General features: G+C 40.1%; 3 protein-coding genes across 4 annotated transcripts in view; 1 reads left to right on the top strand and 2 right to left on the bottom strand.

The window, feature by feature from the left end:
• Positions 1-18,874, bottom strand: part of LOC105475663 (MET transcriptional regulator MACC1) — a 201,942-nt gene extending 183,068 nt beyond the window's left edge. The window contains 1 exon segment of the mRNA XM_024790911.2: positions 18,767-18,874. The gene's annotated coding sequence lies outside the window, so the exon portion shown is untranslated.
• Positions 1-24,029, top strand: part of LOC105475918 (integrin subunit beta 8) — a 105,766-nt gene that overhangs the window by 2,473 nt on the left and 79,264 nt on the right. The window contains exon 1 of one of the 2 annotated variants that reach the window (XM_071094924.1): positions 18,912-19,050. The exons of the other annotated variant lie outside the window; for it this stretch is intronic. Coding sequence (XP_070951025.1) covers positions 18,924-19,050 — 127 coding nt within the window. The 5' untranslated portion in view covers positions 18,912-18,923. Of the gene's footprint in view, positions 1-18,911; positions 19,051-24,029 lie in introns of those variants that run through there. 2 annotated transcript variants of the gene reach the window in all.
• Positions 15,417-18,479, bottom strand: LOC105475659 (uncharacterized). Its single transcript, XM_011731118.3, has 2 exons — positions 16,485-18,479; positions 15,417-15,972 (listed from the first exon to the last, which is right to left on the bottom strand). Exon 1 carries the CDS (start codon positions 18,477-18,479, stop codon positions 17,916-17,918), a length of 564 nt encoding a protein of 187 aa, XP_011729420.2. The 3' UTR covers positions 15,417-15,972; positions 16,485-17,915.

A 24,029-nucleotide genomic window follows, 5' to 3' on the forward strand; every position in this document is an offset into this window, starting at 1 on the left:
TATTTTTTTGCCTCAGTTTCCCATAGTTCTTATTGTGCCTGACTGTAGTTCTCAACTTCTGACTCATTCTAACACACTGCTTTATCTTGGCTGTAAGCTGGGAACCCTGCTGTCAGAAATCCATGCAAGTTTATAGAAAAAGACTCCAAATAAAGGCTATGAAATTTTGCATTCTATTTTGATTGCACGGAGGCCTTTTTACACTCTGCTTTCTCAAGTATAGTTTAGGCCATTGAAGCTGCTTAATCAGCAACATGTAAGTCAGGGAAATCTCCCTACACTAGCATGTTATTTCCCACAGTTTCATAATTCCCCTTGAAAACTGAATCCGCATTACCATATACATTATCATTTTTAAGTTTCTGCAAAGAATCCTTCCTTGTGATACAACTTCAGCTACATCATCATAAATGTTGACTTTTCATTTGATGCCTAAAGTATAGTTTTCAAATGTAACACAAAAGCATGTAAAATTTGACCCCAAAAGTAGAATTTATGTGTCTCATATAAGCGTATAAAATTTGACCCAAAAAATAATTTCAAATGTCTTGACTCAGACTACAATGTTATCTCTTTTCTTTTTTCATTTTGACATGGCATGGAAACAAAAACAGATCAAATGTCCACAGAAACTCCATCAGCAACACTGCTTTCAAAGTGTCTTTTGACAAGTAATGTGTGCATTTTACAAATCCAAAGGCAATATTTGAAGTAGCTCTTCCAAACAGCTGTATTACTCAAAGCTATCTCTATATCACCACCTTGTTTCGTGGAAGAAAATGTGGAAATGTGTACTGAAAATCTGTAAATGATTAAAGCATCAGTATAAAGAAAAAACATTCTGAACATGAATAAAAATTATTTTGAGGGTTTGTTGAAAAATCAAACACCAGATGTCCATGGCTGACTTGCCAAATGAAAATCCTTGAAAGAAAGGTTCAGAAATTGGCATTTCAAATGAATATACCCCAGCTGATTGACACAGGTGTTCCTTTGAGCAATCCTGGATAGCACTGTGGTAGACCCCAGGTAAGCAATCCTGTGGGATCTGCTTTTTCAACTTTGTAGTAGATTGTATTTTCCAAAGTGACACTGACATCTCTCCACCAAATGATGGGATTTATGTTACCTCTTCTTGGACCTGGGTGAACTTTTGACTGCAGTAGAAGTGACGCTATGTGACTTCTAAGACCAATTCATAAAATGCAATACAGCTTCCTCCTAACTCCCTTGGGATGCTGGCCCTAGGAAACCAGCCACCATGCTATAAGAAAGCCAAGCAGCCACATGAAAAGACCACATGTAGGTCTTTCAGTCATAGATCCAGTTGAACTCTCCATTGACAGCCAGCCTTTAACCACTACATGAGTGAGACTTTAGATAATTCTAGCCCCCAGCTTTTGGGCCACCCCCGTAGACAAAAGACGAGCTCTTTCACCCAACCTTGGTCAAATTTCAGATTTGTGAATGAAATTTATGTTGTCACTGTTCTAAGCCACTAAATGTTATAGTGGTTTGTTACATAGCAATAAATAACAGAACAAATTCCAAATGCTTCCACATCTTCTTCAGATAAAATGTAAAGCCCCACGTAAACCTTCATGCATTCCAGTTTGCATTTAAGGATTTCACATTCTATCCAACCAGATCCACCCCCAGCCCAGACTGACTTACTGGGTCCTGCTTTAGCTAATTGGCTAAGTCTGCAGTTCTGAATCAGGAGAGATTTTGTTTCCCACAGAACATTCGGCAATGTCTGGAGACATTTAATGGTTGTCACAACTGGGGGAAAGGGTACAACTGGTATCTAAATGGGTAGAAGCTAGAGGTGTGGCTAAACATCCCACAATCCACGCATGACCCCTCCCCTGCAACAAAGAACTATCAAGCCTAAATGGTGCCAAGGTTGAGAGACTCTGACCTAGCTCTGGTCCCCAGCAGTGAGGTACTCAGTTTTCACGAGTGTCTTCATCATCATGTAGGTTGAAGGTTCTCAACCAGGAATTAAAGAAATAGTGTGTGCTGGGGGAAGGGGAGGTTAGAATATCAGGATTTTCAACCTATACTGTTGCTACAGCCTAGATGTTTGTGTCCCTCCAGAATTCATATGTTGAAATCTAATCCACAATGTGATGGTATTAGGAGGTGGGGCCTCTGGGAGGAGAGTAGGTCATGAGGGCTCCCATGAGTGGGATTAGCACTCTTTTAAAAGAGGCTTGAAGGAGCCTTTTTTTCCCCTTCCACCATGCGAGGATAAAGTGAAAGGGCACCATCTATGAGATGTCTGGCCGTCACCAGACTTTGAATCAGCTGACATGTTCATCTTGAATTTTTCAGGCTTCAGAACTACAGGAAATAAAACCTGTTGTTTATAAATTATCCAGGCTAAGGGTTTTTGTTATAGCAGCTTAAATGGACTAAAACAAGTGAGCTTGTGGTGTTCAACCATGGCTACAAATTAGAATAAGTTGGCAAGGGTTTTTTTGTTAGTTTTCTTGTTTTGTTTTTTTTTTTTCAACTATCACTGCTCAATCCCCAACTCTGGAGATTCTGATTTTAAAAATACTGGATGCTAGTATTTTTTAAAAGCTTCTTAAGTTATTTTAATGAGTAGCTAAGCATGAGAACTGAGGCACTGGCCACTTCTCACCTGGAGACTGTGACTCCTAACCTGTTCCAGATTAGGTCACAAAGGGGAGATTGGGGAAATCTAGAAAACAAAATTCAAAAATCCCAGTGGGTAATTCTGTTGGCTCCATTCCCCTGCTGAAACCCTCTGCCTTACATAGTCCTCTGCTCTTAGTCTGCCATATTCTGGCAAGAAAAAGACCTGAGCCGGACTCCTCCTTCATTCTAGTGCACTTATTTGGGATGGAAGCAAACCTTAAGAATTAATTGATTCTTGTCAAGCCACTAAGTAGTACCATTTTTTAGCAAATGCTAAACAATTCTGTCATAATAAATTCAGTCTGCTGTGCACCTCTTCACCTATGAAATAAGCTCTGTTTACTAGATTTTCCATTAATTACCTAAGATGGATATAAAAACATTATTCAATATTCTTAGAATTTTAGCACTGGAGTGTCAAGCTAAATCAAATAATTTATATATTTACATAGTTCAAGATGATGACAATAGTTTACTCATAGTAAGTTATTTTGCTGAGGTTTATCTCTCTCTCTCTGCACAGGACTTAACCTCGCTCCCCAACCAAAAAAAAACAAAAAAAAAACAAAAAAAAACAGCAGTTAGGCAACTGTCCTGCCATCTGCCTCAGATGCGAAGCAGATAAAAGTCGGCTCACTAAAAACAAAAATGACTTGGGTGGAGAGGGAAAAATGTGAAATAGCCTGTTATTATAATAATTACCTCAGTAAAATGTGTTATTTTATCATGATAATGAGATTTTCTGAACATGTTATTACATTCGTGGTAAAAAGAAAAAATCAAAACTATGTTTTTGTTTTCAAAATCCAGTCATCGAAGGAAAACACCAATTTAATAAATTTCTCAATAATTATCAAATTATAACTTTATAACTCTTTCCCATTAAAGCCAAAGGCAGAAAGAATCCTTAATGTCATATTTATGCTCATTATCTACAACAGAGAAAAGCTGAATATCTATAATAGTTTTGAGTGCTAAGTGTACAGAGTAAGTGCCCATCTGTGCTGGAAGGCAGTCATAATTGTGAGCATAGGTTCTTGACTAGCATTGCCTGGGTTTAAATCCTAAGCCCACCATTTACAATGTGATCTTGTGCATATTATTTTACCCTATTAACTCAGTTTCCTCCTCTAAAAAACAGTGATAATAATAGTACTGGGATCATAATTACCTTTGGGAACTAAAAGATACAATGAATAGAAAATGCTTTGCCTAGTCCGTGGCACATAAGATGTATTTAAAGAATGAGCGTATTTTCACTCTCAAATCTATAATGACAGCTCATACTTCCCTTTTTAAGTTTCAGAACTATATTTCCAACTGCCTTCTGGATGTCTCCATCTGAATTTCCTCAGGCCACTTCTAAATTATCTTTTCCAGTATATATTAGTTTTTCTCCATTACTCCTTGACTTATCACTAAAACCATTTTACCAAGACAGAGTAAGGTGTTTGGAATGGGTTTTGAGCTCAGGTATCCTTCTAAAGGACGGCTATATGGCAATTATGCTTCTAGTTGTTATTTATCTCCCTTTTCTAGAGACACATTGTTTGCTGTCAAACAGAGTATCTAAAATAATTTTAACTGACACCTTAAGCTCTTCAAAATATTGTTATCTTATAACCTTTCTAATATTCTAAAGAGCATTTTTAATAGTTTCTTAAAGGTACTAGGCTTAATGTCTTACTTAACACTTTCTGTAAACAACAGAACTTGATTTTGCCCCATTGTGTGTACCTCATTTCTTGAGCACCTCTCTAATACTGGCCTCAGTGTCCATGATGAAAAGTCATATTCTTACTTAGTTTTGAGACCAAAAACCAACTGGGCAAGATCTAGGACTGTAGGACTTTTTTTGATAAAAGTTGAGGCAATAGGCCGGGCACGCTGGCTCATACCTGTGATCCCAGCACTTTGGGAGGCCGAGGCGGGTGGATCACCTGAGGTCAGGAATTCTAGACCAGCCTGGCCAACATGGTGAAAACCTGTCTCTACTAAAGATACAAAATTAGCCGGGTGTGGTGGTGCGTGCCTGTAATCCCAGCTACTCAGGAGGCTGAGGCAGGAGAATCGCTTGAATCCGGGAGGCAGAGGTTGCAGTGAGCTGAGATTGCGCCATTGCATTCCAGCCTGGGCAAAAAGAGCAAAACTTCTTCTCAAAAAGAAAGAAAAAAGTTGAGGCAATAATGAGCATCAGGAAGCTATTGCTAGGCTCTGCCCAAGTGGGTAAGTTAAAAACAGGTGTCATAACAGGATTCAGTAAAATTTAGTAACTAGAAGAAATGCAAGTTTTTCTCTCAGTCTAACCAGTAATTCAATAAATAACACCTGAAAATCAGAAACTGTCAGTCTTATAGAGCTACGACAGAGTATATTTGGAGGATTCAAAATCAATTTGAACATCAAGGAAAAGAGAGTTCTCAAAAGATAGGAAACTTTCAGTTCTATGAAAGTCAATCTAATGCAACAAGAGAGAAGCTATTATAACTTGAAACTTCTTCCTGTAGGCTGAATAAAATACAGAGTTAAGAGGTACAATGGAAACTAGTAAGAGCTAGGACACAGATCAGATAACAGGCAATCATCATTTGGCCGAAGGAATTACAGAGAGGTTGTTAGGAATTTTCGTTATGCCACATTTCATTGACAATAATGTAATTCCTGCTGAATTGATGCTAAATGCTGAGTTGATCTAAGGAAATAAAGAATCAGAGGCTGGGCACTGCTCCCTTTGTCCATGAGCCACTGTGCAGGGATCACAAACTTAAATGCCTGTAGGACTTGGGCACATAACATACATCAGTGAACTCAGCGTGGCTACATGAAAAGCAGGAACATGTTCAAAAAAAGAAAAACGGTAACTGACTCTTAAGGAGACAGCAGAGTGGTAAGGGTTGTAGCAGACTGGAGAGCTCGGACCCGTTCTTAAGTAGGTGGAAGATAAACAGCCCTAGCTCATTGCCTTGAAGAAATGCAGACCCAGTTGTGCCCAATATTCTGATTAAGAGATGCTGAAAGTAGGATTTTATGAAACATCCTGATTTTTAAGTTTTACACAAAATTTATTAATTTTTTTTTTTTTTTTTTTTTTGGAAACAGAGTCTCACTCTGTTGCCCAGGCTAGAGTGCAGTGGCAATCTCGGCTCACTGCAAGCTCCGCCTCCCAGGTTCACGCCATTCTCCTGCCTCAGCCTCCTGAGTAGCTGGGACTACAGGCGCCCGGTAATTTTTTTTTAGTCGGGCCCGGCTAATTTTTTTTGTATTTTTAGTAGAGACGGGGTTTCACCGTGTTAGCCAGGATGGTCTCAATCTCCTGACCTCGTGATCTACCCACCTTGGCCTCCCAAAGTGCTGGAATTACAGGCGTCAGTTACCACGCCCAGCCAAAATGTATTATTTTTTAAACCACTCTGTGGAATGATGCTATGAGGGCCAAATAAAGATCTACTGGTCACATTTGGTCCATGGGCTGCCAGTTTGCTAGTCTCCACAACAGGGTTTTAGAACTACGCAGTGACCTTTGTTTCTCTTCCTTCACTTTCATTCTTTGTATTTGATTCTGGGACTTGCGTTTTCCAGTCAATCAAGAAGATCCAAAGAGTCCAAGTGAAAAAGTAGGAGTATATATGGGAGCAAAGAGACCTTAGTTAGCAAAAATACAAACACTTAGTGATTAATCAAATATGTAAAATTTAGACTAAGTAGCAATTTTTGTATTTCTTTTGCTAACTTTGACAAGATAGATTATGGCTACCTTAATAAAGCCAATTTCTTATCTCTTGGCCATCTGATATCCTTTAAACTTAAATCTGTTGGATATTTTCCATTTGTCCATCCAGTTTCCTTCTCTATCCACTCTGTGCCCCCAGGAAGCTGGCTGGTATAGCTGGCTGGTATAGATTGCATTAAAGGACTACTTTACCTCTAGCTTCCATTGAGTTTGGCCCATCTGGGAGCACTGGCAGGAGTTTGGAGGGTAGAGAGAAATGAAAGTCAGGGCATTTATTTGCCCTGCTTTCCCCCTGCTGGTCCATTGATTTAATCCCTTCTTCCTATTTGGAAGGGATAGGAAGCCCCTTACACAGCCCCCCATTCCCCATGTGTGAGTGTATGTATGTGTCCCTTGAAATATTGTCTTTTACTGTTCCTCCAAGCCAGGGATGCTAAGGTTCCCCACTATTATAAGTCTCAGAGGACTACATCACCGGTTGTTCCTTTTCTTAAAACCTTCCCTACAGGCCTCAACTACTCAATTTGTCTGCTTTCTGTTTCCTGCTGGAAGCCTGACTTAGAAAGCCATTTCAAAGTACACAATCCATCCCCAGCATTGCGATCTTAACTGGACAAAGCATCTCATCAAGTCCTTTAGTTCTTATTTCTTTGGGTCTTTTGGCTCGCCCTGTTTTCTTCTACCTGCAGACTAGCAACTATCCTCCCAACCAAACCAACCACACCCACCCTTTCCTTCTTACTCGTTGTCAGAAAGTTTTTCCTGAGGGTTACATTCCCCAGGGTTTAAAATATAATGAAAAAGCAGTTTCATGGTTTTCTGGTTGGAGGATGAATTTGTACAATCTTTTGGAAAAGCAAAGCTATTTGGCAGTAAGTGTTAGGAGCCTTGAGAATGTATCTCAACTTTGACCCAGTAATTTTACCTTAGGAACTTTTCCTACGAAAAGAATCCTAAATATTAAAAAATTTGGATAAAGAGGCATGCAAATATGTTTATTAATAAAATGGCCAAAAACTATACACAGAACACACTCCAACATTGATGTTTGCCAGTTGTCTTCTGTTTACCCCACCAGCTTCTCTCTCCAATTGTCCTCCGTCATGAGAGGCTACCCTTCTTAAGACTCTGACTGTGGCTCCACTAACTTCTGGCTTTGGAATGAACTTTACTAATGGTATGTCTTGATAGAAATTGAAGATGAGAAGAAGAATGAAGTAGGAGTAGTTATTTTCCCTGTCCCCTTTCCGCAGATAGCCTCAGGCTGGCCACCATTCTTGAACAAAGGTAAAACAGTAAAACAGCCTTTCACATGCCCTCTTCACATAACTCAATCTCCCTTAGGTTCAGTAATATATGCTTCTCTTGTCTTTTGAAGCCTAGGGATAGTGATGCATTCTGTTCTGTGCCCTGCACCCATGCACACTGTTTCTAACTCAGGGATACTGTGCTGTCACTAACACCCTAACCCATTAGAAAATTCTCCTCAAATTGCCCAATTTAAGTACACCAAATATATTTCACTGCCAAGAATCTGGCGCAATCACACAGCATATTTAAGTATACTAGGCACCACAGTCACTATGGAATAATATGTAACATAGAAAGATAATCATAAAAAGTACAACAAAAAAGATAAATCTAGTATGATTTATCAGGTACATAAAAATAAAGCAAATAAGATTCATCATGAAAATGTAATAAGTTTTCTATAATAAAAAAATATTACTTTTTTAATGAGAAAATATTTAATGACTTAAAAGGAAAGACATTGTAAATCATGCCCAGAAGACTTTGAAAAGACCTTGCAGAAGTGACAATAGAAATGATGCTTGACAATCAAGTAGGACAAATGAGAAAAAAAAAAAAAGTGGGGAAAAAAACATGTCTGGCTGAGAATGATGCCTATGAAAAGGCAAGTGAAAGTGCTTGTAGAAAACCAGGATTCTCTTCTGAAGAGCCTAGGGTAAACAGAGTTGAGAAAGGGCAGAGGATTTCACAGAAAAGGGTACTGGAAATGTGATTTGGGGCCAGGGTGTCCAAGGTTTCATAGCTGATGTTAAAAGTCTCTCCATGGCCTAGGAGAAAGGTTGGAGAGTGGCATTAAATGAACCATAGAAGGGTTTAAGAAGAGGACAAACAGTTTATATTTGTGTCTCCAAAGGAAAACTCTCCTACCACTGTGGAGAAAGGAGGGCTAAGAGTTCCAAGAAAAAAAAAAAAAAAAAAGCCTGAACTAAGAAGTTTTACTAAGGAATAAAGAGGGTAAAGAGAATAGAAAAGATTTAGATGCTTCACTAAGACAGGATTAATATAATTTGTAAACTAATGAAAGACAGGTGTTGTCTAGCATACATCTGTAAGAGGGAACAGTGATACCTGGGATACACTTAAAATCTTGGTAAACTTCCCTGCTACTTTAGCTTGAAAAGGGTTCAAACGGCCAAAGATACTGTTTTCATTTTTTTGTTGGAATTGTACATCGTACTGAAGAGCAGATCTTTATAAATACATTTCTTATATTTCTGAACCTTTAAAGGACTAAATTCCCAGATATGGGATTAATATTTCAAATATTTTCAAGATTTTATTACATAGTGCCAACCGATTACAAAAAATGTTACAGCCAATTTGCAATTTCACCATAAATGAGTTCCTGTTTTAACCTAGCTAGCACTACATACTGTCATTTTTTTAAAGTCTTTGAGCATTTGATGGGTAACAATAGTATCTCATTTCTTAAATTAGTATTTCTTTGATAACTAGTAAAGCTGAACTTTTTCCATGTCTTTAAACATCTGTATTCTCTATCCTCTTTACACATTTATCTATTGTAGGCTAAATGTTTTCTTATACATTTGTATGAGCATATTCTATGGTATGTGTTTTCATCCATTTCTGCAACATTTACAAATACCTAAGGTTTAAAAAAAGTATCATCAAATGTGTCCATTTGTTTTCTTTAAATTGGATAAATTATTTTTACATGTAGAAAGAACTTTCATTGCCAATGCCAAAAAGTACTGACCTATATTGTCTCCTAGTTTTACACTAAGTTCTTTAGTTTATGATGAATGTATTTTGATATAAAGTAAGTTTCTAGATTTAAGTTTTTGTCCAAGTAGCTAATAATTGTCCCAACTCCATTTATTATTTATCCCCTCTTCATTGATTTTTGAAGCAAATTTTATATTATATTAAATTGCTATTAATATTGGGTTCTATTTCTGAACTATCTTACTTTTAACAATTTACCAAATTAGTCATCTTTTTTATTATTATTACATATTATTTCCAAATCAGATTATAGTATCTTTCAAAAAAGGGATTGGGTTCTATTGATGCTTGTGTTTTCCATAGGGCCCATCACTTTACACATAGTAAATGTTCAATAAATATTTACATATTTATTAGATGAATGTTTAAATTGAATATCCTGTGCGTAACATGCAAAGAATTTCCTCACTATGTTAAAAGGTCACATTCTTCAAGGTGAAACATGAAGTAATTTTGAAATTGGAGAAGGGGGCTGAGAATGGCAGTATTCCAAGTATAAAAACTCCATGTGAATTTGATTAGAATAATTTAAATTTTGTAGTGACTTCACTCTCCAGAGGCTATGTGATCATGAGAAAATGCTGAAAGGCAGAATTTTAGTCATGGGTTCCCTCTGAGTTATTGAAGTTCAGAAAGGCCTTTAGCTGTGTAATGATGTGCAAATCAGTCCACATTCCACGGTGGCTCAACAGATGAACTATGTCAATGGTGAAATGTTGTCTTTATAATGTCTGCTGATACCTCTATTTGAGAGAACCAGCTGTTGGTCCTTTATACTGCTGTCCATTTAGAAATCTGAGCAATAAAGTAATACTTAATACTTATTGCATATTCATTTACCCCCCTAGCTACATATTAGGGTAAACATGTTAAATTTTAGATAAAAGGCAGTATTAAATATATGTGTCTCTGGCACATGCAAGTGAGTGAAACTTTCATACAGTTGTATATCAAACTGTACAGAGATGACTTCAGACTAAAAAGATTGTGGAACAATTTTGTTTGATTAAGGAGACATAAAACTAGATTGTCATAAAGAATACTAGGATTACAGACTTCTATAAAAAGACATGCTCACTACATCTATTCATGTGGGTAAAGAATAGTATAGTTACCAGAAAAGGATAAGTTATGTATTCAGCAAAACCAAAGATATTTGATGTTATTTTTATGACAATATGCAAGTCTTGAAATAAGTATTCATGTATTTTCAATGTTGTTTATATTATGAAATTAAAATAGTCCTAATTACCATTGCAAAAATCCTTGGGATAATATATGATGAATTCTAACATGTTTCGCTCATGACCTCTTTTGATTTTTTACAATTATTTTACGGGGTAGTTTTGTGTAGCATGTGTTTGCATTTTACAGACTTTAATTTTTAGAGCACTTTTAAGTTCACAGCAAAATTAAGGGGTAAGTACAGAGTTCCAATATACTCCCTGCCCCCACATGGGCTCAGCCACTATCAACATCCCACATCTGGTATAATCGATCAATCAACATTGACATACGATTATCACCCAGAGTCCACAGTTTACATTAAGGTTCACTCAGTATTGTACATTACATGGGTTTTGACAAATGCATAATGACATGATTCCACCACTGCAGTACCATACAGAGTAGTTTCATTGCCCTAGAAATCTTCTATGCTCCACCTATTCATCTCTCCTTCTCGCAGTCCCAGGCAAACACTATCTTTTTACTGTCTCCATCAGATTGCCTTTTCCAAAATGTCTCAGGTTGCAATCAAACAACATTTAGACTTTTTGGTTGGTGTCCTTCACTTAGTAATATGCATTTAAGTTTCCTTCAAGTCATCCCATGGCTTGATAATTCATTTATTTTTAGTCCTGAGTAATATTCTATTGTCTGGATGTACCACAATTTATTTATCTACTTACCTACTGAGGACATCTTGGTTACTTCCAAGTTTGGGAAATTACAAATAAAATTGGCAGACATAGCTTTCAACTCCTTTGGGTAAATACCAAGGAGCACAATTGCTGGATCATTTAGTTTTGTGAGAAACTGCCAAACTGTCTTCCAAAGTGGCATTCCCACCAACAGTGATGATGGTTCCGAGTGCCCTATGTCCTTATCAGCATTTGGTATTACCAGTGTTTTGGATTTTGGCTGTTCTAATAGGAGTGTAGTGGGCCGGGCGCGGTGGCTCAAGCCTGTAATCCCAGCACTTTGGGAGGCCGAGACGGGCGGATCACGAGGCCAGGAGATCGAGAGACGATCCCGGCTAACACGGTGAAACCCCGTCTCTACTAAAAAATACAAAAAAACTAGCCAGGCGAGGTGGCGGGCGCCTGTAGTCCCAGCTACTCGGGAGGCTGAGGCAGGAGAACGGCGTAAACCCGGGAGGCGGAGCTTGCAGTGAGCTGAGATCCGGCCACACTGCACTCCAGCCTGGGTGACAGAGCAAGACTCCGTCTCAAAAAAAAAAAAAAAAAAAAAGGAGTGTAGTGATACTTCATTTTAATTTGTAATTTTGATAGTTTTAATATAGTCATCACATAAATGAGTTGAGGCTGCAGAAAATTAAATAAGTTACCCATGATTCTACAGCTACTGGGTAGCAGATTCAAACTTACTTCTTTTTTTTTTTTTTTTTTTTTTTTTTTTTGAGACGGAGTCTCGCTCTGTCGCCCAGGCTGGAGTGCAGTGGCCAGATCTCGGCTCACTGCAAGCTCCGCCTCCCGGGTTCCCGCCATTCTCCTGCCTCAGCCTCCCGAGTAGCTGGGACCACAGGCGCCGCCACCTCGCCCGGCTAATTTTTTGTGTTTTTAGTAGAGACGGGGTTTCGCCGTGTTAGCCAGGATGGTCTCGATCTCCTGACCTAGTGATCCGCCCGTCTCGGCCTCCCAAAGTGCTGGGATTACAGGCTTGAGCCACCGCGCCCGGCCCTCAAACTTACTTCTTAAGACTCCAAAGCCCATGTGCTTTTTGCACTGTGGTTGTCTTATAGCTAGACAAGAAAAGAATTTAAATTCATACATGCGGCACATCAGCGGTTAGTTTCCAGTCACATTTATTGCTTGTCTTAATTTAGTTTTATCCAGAAGAAGACCATGACACCAGGAAATATTGGGGCGTCACAGGGAAATGAAGGAAGGAAAGACAACCAATGAAGGATCTATTTGAATGCAGATATCACTGTGACCAAGTATAGCTTGGTCATACAGGGGAACTTCGGAAAATGGTGCTAAATATTATTCCTAATGTAATGTGTGGCGTTAGTACATCTTCTACTGTTTGAGACTGGCCCAGGACAAAGAATGTATAAAAATTAAAAGTACTAAGAAACTTTTATAGAAATTTGACATTTTAGTGATACCCATTTTTTCCAGTAATTCATTTTACTTTATGTTATTTAAGTATCAATCCATGATAGATTGAAAATTAAAAACTAGTTCAAAAATAGTGTAGAACACAAGGCCTAAAGTGACTTCATACAAGAAACAGGGAGCTGGGGTATTTATACCTCACTTCCTATCTGGTTGGTGCACAGTTAAGACAGCACCCGGGAATTTTGTTCATTCCCTAGCACTTCTAGCACACAGACTTCCAGTTGTGTGCGATGAAGTGGTGAGCCAGGGCAAACATCATCTTTCTAATGATGAGATAAAGGCTAAGCAAGCATTAGTTTCCTGCATGCTATAAAAGGATAACACCATACACAGGCTCTGTGCATAGGATTAGACTATGCATGGATAAAATGTTTCATTCAAAAGTACCCATATTTTCTACCAAGAAAGCCAAAGACAAGAGCCCTCCTCTCCTTTTCCCACACCCAGAAAGCCAGTGTACTAACATGTGATGAAAATTCTGAAAATCAGATATTCCCAACAAGGATTTTGAATCTTGAGCAAGTGATCCAAAGCAAAGGGAGGATTCAAAGTTGTTCTTAAGAGTTAGACACTTCCTGCTACTGCTTATGCCTCCGTGTTTTCTGGCCTTGGTTAGTCTTAGTCTCCCAGCTTCCTGCTGATTCTGTGAGCTCCCAATTTTCTTTCAATAATTTCCTTTTTTTTTTTTTTTTTTTTTTTGAGACAGAGTGTCACTTTGTCACCCAGGCTGGTGTACAGTGGTGTAATTTCAGGTCATCGCAACCTCCACCTCCGGGGTTTAAGCAATTCTCATGCCTCAGCCTCCCGCATAGCTGGGACTGCAGGCATACACCACCATGCCAGGCTAATTTTTACATTTTTAGTAGAGACGGGTTTTGCCATGTTGGCCAGGCTGGTCTCGAACTCCTGACCTCAGGTGACTCTCCTGCCTTGGTCTCCAAAAGTGCTGGGATTACAGGTGTGAGCCACCACACCTGGCCAATAATTTCCTTTTTTACTTAGAATAGCCACAATCTGACTCTTTACTTGAAACTAAAAGTCATGACAATATGAGATGATTGAGAAGTATCAGAGCTCTGATTTCTGCCTGCTCACGAATTCCCTTGGAAAAGTGAGGTTGGAAAAAAAAAGAAAAGAAAGAAAGAAAGAAAGAAAGAAAGAAAGAAAGAAAGAAAGAAAGAAAGAAAGAAAGAAAGAAAGAAAGAAAGAAAGAAAGAAAGAAAGAAAGAAAGAAAGAAAGAAAGAAAGAAAGAAAGAAAAAGTGAGGTTGGTTTCTTTGCCAATGTTTGTCTCAGTTTCCACATTTGTAAAATGGGGCTAGCTCTGCAGCATGCTTCAAGGAAGATTAATCTGTGAGATGTTCTCTGAATAAAGGGTTCTTCCTTTGGAGAATCTAATGGCATGCTGGTCTATTGAGTTTCTGGAAATTCCTCTAGTAAAGGATTTAATTTGACTTTAATTCAGCATTTCCCAAGCTTAATCATGGAAGTCTTGTTTCAGAAAACATTAATATCTCACTGATTGAGTCATCCATAAACTATCTTGGCAAAAGACATTGGCTCCAGCAGTTCATTTTTCTTTGAATTTGCACCTGACACTGATCTTTGTTATTAAACACTCATGAGGCCTTTAAGAAGTCTCTGCATTAACCCATTAAAGTAGGAGGTTCTTAAACTTCAGAGCATATAAAAACCATTTGAGGGCCTTGGTATAATGCAGATTGCCGAGCACCATACAAGATCTACTAATTCAGAATATCCTGGAATAGAGACAAGGAATTAGAACTCAGAATTACTCTATGGGGGATTGTGTTGTATGCAGTCTTCAGTCTACAGTATGAGAAACACTGTCTTATTAACAATTCAGTGAAAAATATCTTCAAGTAACTTATGTACTTTATCATTAGAAGAAGCCAGAGGTCATAGTCACAACAATATATCTCACTGGTCTGACCATTAATCATCTTCTGAGATGTCTCAGACAAGCTCATAGATAACTTGTGAATATCCACCCAAAACATACTGAATGGCTCTGATCCCAACTTCAAACATTTTAAACACACTAAATTTCAAATGTGTCTGTACGTGCCACTGTGAGATCAATAATTTGGTCAAATCTAGTTAACGTGTTAATAGCCACAGCTGTATGTGGTGTCTTACACCTATAATCCCAGCTACAGAGAAGGTTGAGGTGGGAGGATAGCTTGAGTTCAAGCTTGAACCAGGAGGTCAAGGCCAGTTTGGGCAACATAGTGAGATAGCAAGATCCTTTCTTAAAAAACAGTCTGAATGTCTCCCTCACTCCTGCTACCTATCTATAGCTTATTCATTCTTACCATAAACTGACTTAGTGAGAAATCAAGGTTAAAGGAGTAGGGAAGAAATTTAAGTCATCTCATTTTATGACCTTTTAGTAACTCAGCTCAAAGACTCTAATGATAGGAAGCCTGGAATGAATAACTAAAATGTTATTTTTAGACTATCTGTGAATTTCGTTTCCTCTCATTACCACAAATGATGAAAAATTAGCTGTCAGAAATTTCAAAGCAAGATAGCCAAACATGATAGAAAAACAAATTAATTAAGTCACCATCTTCTGAAACAATTTTCCTTTATTAGAATTCTTCAGGTAATACGACGAAGATAACAATACTGCATTTCTTTAAAATGTGCTGTACATTTCCTTATAGGAAAAAGGATGAGTTGTGGTGATCAGTGACATTTATTGGAAACAAGTAAACTTTTTGTTCCTGGGTCACTAGTTGTATTTACTTTAAGAAAACCCTAAAGATGATTTGCAGTCTTTCAGGAGAATTAACTTTTATGTTTACAGCCCAAAATGTGCAGATAACTTTTTTGTAAATAACTGGCAGGGGTCAGTCTCACATCTAGGATGTTTCATTTTATTTTATTTCAACAACCAGAGTTACAGCTTCTTTACAACTGAGAAGTGGTAATAAATGGTATTGTGCTTCTTCTTCAACAACTCCATAGCACTGTCACCTGACATATATTTGCATGAATTTCACGTAACAAAATGTAGAAATCTTTCTTTCTAAAGGGCTTCAAAATTTCCCGAAACAGACTTCTGAACTTCATTTTATTCCTCTTGCTACATGGTTTTTCTGGATTAGTATATATAATATATCAACACCTAAAAATATAGTTACAAAAATTAGTGCATACCTCATCAATTTCATAAAGTTACATCCTTTCTTGTTTGCATACATTTATATGTTATTTGTTACTGTAACTGCCACTTACAACCCAGCATCACGAGTTGTATTTTAGAATATCATGGAATGGTGATGTGATAGACACTTTAAAGTGTCCTGACGTACACTTTACGTCAATCCTTACAGGAATGAGGGATTTAATTTTTTTTTAACTGGAGCACTGCACATCTCAAGGGTGGCTGCATTCAGTAGGTCTGTGTCATAACCCCTGGAAAACACACAGGCTGCCCAATGGAAGAGTCACTAATCAGATATTGACTATGATACTTTTGTGTTCAAATTTTCAAGTCCTCACACCCTTCCTAACTAATGTGTAGGTCTTTCCTTTAGGACAACCAAAAAACAAAACTATAACTGTTCAAACTTGGAACTAAGAAAATAAAAATTAAAGCGGAGCTGGATTTATTTCTACTTATTTAGAGTACATCACCTGTAGTAGAATTATGTTGCTAAGGTTGGGATCACGGCTTTGGTCTCTCGAAGGGACCTGCTTTGTAGATCCAGGGCGCGTTTAATTTTCTAGCTGGGTTCCTGGTTTGCTTAACTAATTCTGTGCACCTCTCTGTGCAGTCCACACCTGAAAGGGGGAGTTTCGATGTTGTGGTTTATGAACCAGGTACTTTCCATTCACTCAGTCAACAGAAAGAAAAAGAGAGAGAGAGCACGCCTCCTACCTTTTTTTTTTTATAACTAAAAATAAGGAGACGGAAACTATTAAATAAGAAGGGGGGAAACTCCCGCATATTTCACGTTGACCTGGCTGGACTGGTCTGTTGCCTGTAAGAGGCGGGTGTTGTATTAAAATAAGAGGTCAAACTTCTGGACTGGGAATCACTCCTGCCCCTAGAGGGAAAAGAGAACCATCACAGTGTTGAACTGGAAACACTGCCTCGTTTCCAATGCGGGGGACTGAGTTCCCTCCCTCGACTTAGAGTGGTAATGACAGGACCCGAGGAGGCGCGCTGCTTCCCGGACAGTTGCCCAGCATAACACCCGCATCCTACTTGCACCTAAATTTCTGAGCTGCAAGCAGGCAGAAACGCCTCCCACCTTCTCTCCTTAGCTCCCCTCTCCCCACTTAGCTGCTGTCTGTAACTTCTTTGTTCCGTTTACTGGGAAGGTGACGCTTAAGATCAAAAGACCCACTGTAACTTGCAAAAGCCCAGAGCCACCACCAGACGCTGGGGAAAAACAGGGCTGTCCAGCCCAGGGTTAAGGTTTTGAGTAGGGAAGGAGCAGCGAGAAATCTCGGCCAGTCGCTCCGGGAACAGCCCCTGCAGACTGGTCCAACTCTCCAAAGGCTAGGGAGACCGGGGCAGCCTTGTGGTGGGGCAGAGGACGAGCTCCTAACTGCAAGCAAAGTGCTGAGTAGAGGGCGTTGGGGGCAGGGGCGGTCCCTTGACTCCACTTTGTATGCAGCAGCTGCGGGGCAGTGAGTATCTCCGAACAAAGCGGCGAGCAGCGCGGGGGTGAGAGATTGGGGTTTGCTCGCAGCTGCTGCTGGCGCTGAGCGAGTCTCCCACCACCCCCGCGAGCGTTGGGGTGCAAGGATTCGGGGGAGGAGGGAGAAGGGAACGAGGCGTGCCATTCCTGTTGCGCGGCTACGCTTCAGGAGTTCTTGTGAACGATGGGAATGGCAACTATCAGAGCCAAGGGGGGAAAAAAAGAGCTGGAGTGAGCAAAACAAAGAGCGAGTGTGGGCCGTGGTGACTTCATGCCTCACCAATGTCCCGCCCACGCTGCTCGGAGCTGTTACTGCTGCTCCTGCCCGGGCTGCAGCCGCGCCTGCGGGCAGCCGAGCCGAGGCGCTCCGGTAGCGTGGGGAGGTTTCCTAGCAACTCTCTGCCCTGAGTGTACCGGGCTACCCGCAGGTCTGAAGCCCCCCGGGGGGCCAAAGCAGGACCACCCCTCTCCCGCCCATCGCCGCCCTCGCCTCTCTCGCATCCTCGCCGTGTGCACCCCAGAGCGCGCCAGCAACTCGGGCTCTGGACTGCGGGACGCCTGAGCCGCGCACTGGGGCCGACAGGACAAGGGCAAGCAGCCCCCGCCCCGCGTAGCCGGGCTCCGGCACCCAGCGGAACCTCCCCTCCTGCGCTCGCAGCCGCGGGCCCCACTCCCCGCCAGGCAGGGAGCGGCGATGCCTCGCTCTGTGCCTGCGGGAGTCGGCGGGTGCTTCTAGGGAGCTCCCAGAGTCGCCTCCCCCTGTTGCTGGCATCCCGAGCTTCCTCCCTCGCCAGCCAGGACGCTGCCGACTTGTCTTTGCCCGCTGCTCCGCAGGCAAGGCTGCAAAGCTGCAGCTAGTGAAGTTGGCCTCCCTGCCCACCTGTGGAAGAAACTGCGCTGATTGATGCGCCATCGACTTTTTTCCCCTCGACCTCGCCGGCGTCCCCTCCCACAGATCCAGCATCACCCAGTGAATGTACATTAGGGTGGTTTCCCCCCCAGCTTCGGGCTTTGTTTGGGTTTGATTGTGTTTGGCTCTTCGCTAAGCTGATTTATGCAGCAGAAGCCCCACCGGCTGGAGAGAAACAAAAGCTCTTTTCTTTGTCCCGGACCAGGCTGCGGAGCCCTTGCAGAGCCCTCTCTCCAATCGCCGCCGGGGCCCTTGGCCGTCGAAGGAGGTGCTTCTCGCGGAGACCGCGGGACCCACCGTGCCAAGCCGGGAGGGCCGCAGGGGCCCTGAGATGCCGAGCGGTGCCCGGGCCCGCTTACCTGCACCGCTTGCTCCGAGCCGCGGGGTCAGCCTGCTAGGCCTGCGGAAAACGTCCTAGCGACACTCGGCCCGCGGGCCCCGAGGTGCGCCTGGGAGGCGCGAGCGCGCGTCCGGAAAGCAGCCAGGCGGCGGGCGCGGGGCGGGCTGTTTTGCATTATGTGCGGCTCGGCCCTGGCTTTTTTTACCGCTGCATTTGTCTGCCTGCAAAACGACCGGCGAGGTCCCGCCTCGTTCCTCTGGGCAGCCTGGGTACTTTCACTTGTTCTTGGACTGGGCCAAGGTGGTAAGTTGTTTTGTTTTGTTTTCTTCTTTTCCTCAAAGGTCTTGGGCTGGCACGAAGAGCTGCCCAGCCAGAGCATCCCGGCCAGGTAAGTTGCGGTCATCAGAGAACTTCAAGAGGGCGGGTGCGTGGCAGCGTCCTCTAGCACAGATGGCCTCTAGGCCAGGTGTCAAGCATTTCTGCCCTGGAGCGACAGCAAGGACTAATTATCAGAGGAGGCACTGTGTGTTACTCCTAGGTGTTGAGGAAGCCCTAACAGAAAGGAATTTTGGAAGACAGGGTGTCCTGTTTACAGAAGTCATTTAGGGGCCCTGGTCCATTCTTAAGGGCATCGTCTGTACAGAATATTCTCCCCATCTTTCTAACATTTGGGTCCACTAACGACTAACTTGCCTTTAACTCGAGGCTGTAGATAAGTTGGTTATAATGGGAGTAGTCTTCAATTTTTGAGTCCAGAAAAGGACAGCATACGAGTTTCTACTATCATTAGTGCTCAATCTGAATGAATCACCCACACTGGAGGGATATTCATGCTTTAAGTCACCATCCTTTCAGCTTAAAAAAAATACTATCTAATTGATCCCTCACAGAGATCCATCTCTGGTACAGAGAAGCAGAAAGAACTCTGGACCAGGATTGACAGCTTTCTGTCCAGGCAAACCATTTATGTCAGAGCTACCTTGATGTGGAGAGGTTAACTCTTTATGAAATTCATTGTCCTCGTCTGTAAAACGAGGTTAATAATACCTGCCTTCTCTAAATCACAAAGGGAAGTTCAAGTCAAATAGTACACGAGAAGGTGTTTCAGGACTTTTGATTTATGAGACAAAATCAAATGTAAGGTGGTATACCGGATTGGATTGTTGGAAAATTATACAACTAAGTAATAGGACGAATCATGAGTTTAGAATGAGTTCTTAATGGTTTTCAATATAGACCCAACATTTATTTTTGCCAATGCAGTGACTATTGTCATACTTTCTTTTTTTTTTTTTTTTAATTTCACTTTTTGTCTGTTTGGTCACCAAGTCCTTAAATTATATTAGATCCTTTCTCTGACCTCTCAGGCTCAAGGAGAGTTGAATTAATAGTTGTAATTGTTTTGTAGGTTAAAATTTACTCCTATACTTTGATGTGCCAAGTTTTTGCCTGAAGCTAATTAAAGCAGCCAAGTCATAACCTTATAAGTAGGCTCTCTCTCTCTCTCTATATATATATATAAAAACATTTGGAAACATCCAGCTGTCTTTAGTAAATTGTTGCATATATAGTTTTCTAATATTTGTTTCAGGGAGATTTGCTCAGTTATCTGAAATGGAGAAATTAGAGTAAATCTCTTGATCTTGTGGTTATTTTTTGGCTTGTTTGTTGATTTCAAAATAGTGAAAAGGCAAAGGAAAAAGTAACATTCATTATCAGTTATCTCTTAAATGGAAGAAGCATGCATTTGTTGCAACAAATTTTCCACTAAGCATAATTTCATCCTGTTTCAATAAGTAATAAAGTCCTTTTCCAGATTTAGCAAACACACACACACACTAGTAAAATGACCAAAATTTGTGTTATAACAGTATATTTTGTTCCCAATGTATAGACAAAGGAAAAAGTCTCACTTGCCTCTAAAATTTACTATTTATAGTACATTTTAAAAAAAACATTAACTGTGCTTATAAACATTAGTCAGGCTCTTGTGAAAAAGCATTGTATTTCTACCCAGCGTCTAAAACTGATTTGAAGGAAATATTATGAATGGGCCTCCTTGCACCTGCAGACCTGAAAAGGGAATGCTTATCTGAAATCAGAACAAGGCATCCTTTTCCCAGTCTCTGTCAATATACAAAGGTTTCTGATGTATACTGATTTGCATGGCAGTTAAAAACATGCAAAAAATGTAAATTATAGCCAGTATAACTCAGAAAATTAGAGATCAGCATAAACTGCTGTACTTTTGTGATATAGCTACAAGTCTCAAATTATATGTCTTTACAATGCAAATTAGATGCTTAAAGCAGAATAGAAATTTAGGTATCAGTTACAAAGGAAATCTTGTTCCCTTGCTCAGTAGTTTACACGAGGAAAATGTTGAGGGCAATAAAGCCATACAAAAGAGACCAGAAGCTGCATAAGACCAGCATAACTTTGAGTTTAATTTTTAAAGCAGAGTTTACAGGTCTCGAACACATAGTTTATTTTTAATAACAAATATATAGTGAGCAGTGGGAGATGTTATTAATCAAATCCAAAGATTTCTGATGTAGAAAAAATTATTGCAGTTTGTTTTTTAACTATCTCTGGTGGAAATTACCCATAGCTAGAGAAATAATAGCACTATAAAATGGTTAATAAATAACCAGAAAACATAAAGTATATCTAGTGATTAATATTTGAAGAGTTAATGTAGCAACATTGTTTCCACATTTACTTATTTTAAAAGATAAAGAACTTTCATTACCTACATTTTTATATAGCAATATAAGTGTAACAAATTTCAGATATCACAGTTTCTTTTTAAAAAGTGGTAACTATTATTATAATGAAATTTCACCTTCTGTTAATTCAACTATCAATTATTTATTCTTTTCAACAAGAACCAAGTAGATTAACATTATTCTGTGACCGTAGCATTACTTCCCCTCAAAACGTTGCATAGCATAAGTGTTCCCAGAATTCTTTATGCTTACCTAAAGTGATTGGATATTTAAAAGAACCAAGGTATAATTAACAAAAAATTCATCCTTCTAAATTATTTGCATAATAAGCACCCAAATTAATTCATCTTGAAGCAATGGAGACACTTTCTGATAAATTAAAAATCATACATGTTTGCCCTCTAAGCTGACAGCAAAGTAGCTGATATGGTTTGGAAAATTCCAGAAAAATTCCTGTGCCCCAAAATAACTTATTCTCTTGTTACCAAATTATCTGAAATCTCACTACTTAATGGATTCTTTTTGGTTAAACATGGTATTAACCCTATGATTTTTTAAAGTTTTTAACATGGTATAATGGAAATTTTCAAATGCATACAGAATTAGAGAGAATGGTACAAGGGACCGCTATATACTCATCACCCAGCTTCACTAACCATCAACTCAAAGCCAACTTCTGTCATCTCTGCTCCTACCAGTACCCAATTCATCCCCTTCTCCCAACTAAATATTTTGAAAGAAAATTTTCATGTCATTTTATTTTAAAATATTTCAGTAAATAAAAATTTTTTGGGAGGAGGAACACACTGTAGCTAATCTTAAAGATGAATTTTTTAAAAAACTGAAACTTAGGGCAACAAGAATGTTCACAATGTTTAAAGGGATCAATTGCAGAAGAGAAGGACACAAGGAATGGCAAAGACACAGTTTCAACCATTTACTTTTCAATAGTTCTATTAAAAATATTTTTATTTAGAAAGTATGGATACATAATAGCTTTTTGATATGCATGTGTATGAGGAGGGAAAAACAACATGAGTAAATCTGCTTCCCCAGAGAAATGTTAATTGTTTTATTCCAATGAAATCACAGCAGGTACACCTTATAAAGTTTCAGTTTTAAGGATCCACCCATCCTTGCATGATTAGCTTTTCTCCTATCTACTGTATAATTTAAAGCAATATCCATATATGTGGCAAAATCTTTCTATCTCTTATTTTTCACTCTCCTTTTGCTATAAGTCCTTGAAAGAGTTGTCCATAACTCTTGTCTCCGATTCTTCTCCTCATCTTCTCTTTGAATCCATTGTGAGCAGGCTTTCTTTATCACCTCTGCAGTCCACTCTCATAAGATCAGGGTAACCTCCACATTGCCATATCTGATGTCCAATTCTTAATCTCCATCCTGCTTGATGTATCATTTGTTGGTGACTTGACACTGTTGACCTTGCCCTCCTTGAAAATAGTTTTGTTGGCTTCTTGGACCCACACTCTCTTGGTTTAAGCTCCTTCTCCACCTCTGATGTTGATTCTTCCTCATTTCTTAACCTCCAAATGTAGGAGTGGTTCAGAACTCACTTCTAAGAACTTCTCTGATCTAGTCTTGGGTCTTTTTTTTCTTTTTTTTTTTTCCTGAGAAGGCTCACTGCAAGCTCCGCCTCCCGGGTTCAGGCCATTCTCCTGCCTCAGCCTCCCAAGTAGCTGGGACTGCAGGCACCCGCCATGACACCCGGCTAATTTTTTGTATTTTTAGTAGAGACGGGGTTTCACCGTGTTAGCCAGGATGGTCTTGATCTCCTGACTTTGGGATCTGCCTGCCTCGGCCTCCCAAAGTGCTGGGATTACGGGCGTGAGACACCACGCCCGGCCCAGTCTTGGGTCTTAAATACCATTTCTACACTGACACCTCCAGAGTATTTATCTCTAATCCTGACCTGTTATCTGATCTCCAGAAGGTGCAGCAATTGTGTGAACCACGCCTCCACTACATGCCTAAAGGCAAAAACCCTAACGCATTCAAAACCAAACTCCATTTTCTTGTCCAGTCTTCATAATAACACTGTGAGAGAGGTCCCTATTTTTGAAGCAAAGAAACAGGAGCAGAGGGGATAAGTAACTTGCCCAATGTCACCTATCTAGTAAGTAGGAGAGATGGGATTTGAACGTAGTAGAGAAAGCCTGAATTATGCTTCATAATATGAGCTTCCTAAGCAGTCTTCATCATTTCAAACCTTTGTCCACCCTTTCTACTCAGAACTTTTCCCTAGCTCCCCCATTGTCTTCAGGCTCCTCATACAACTTCCTCCCAGCGTTGCTATGGACACACCCACGTGTGACCTCCTTGAGGGGAGAAGCTGCTTATATTTTTGTGTGTCCAGTGCTTGGTACACAGTAGGTCTTCACAAAGTATCTGGGGTAAATGACCCCATGGATAACTTGAGGATAATAGTGAGCAATCTAAAATTGGGCAGCTAAGCAAATTCTCCCTAATCAGTTCTAAGCCTCACTAGAATTTGAACTTAGAGAAATAAAGTTTTCTTTTAAAAGTGGGTTA

The sequence above is a fragment of the Macaca nemestrina genome, chromosome 4, assembly GCF_043159975.1.
Source record: "Macaca nemestrina isolate mMacNem1 chromosome 4, mMacNem.hap1, whole genome shotgun sequence".
Classification (NCBI taxonomy): domain Eukaryota; kingdom Metazoa; phylum Chordata; class Mammalia; order Primates; family Cercopithecidae; genus Macaca; species Macaca nemestrina.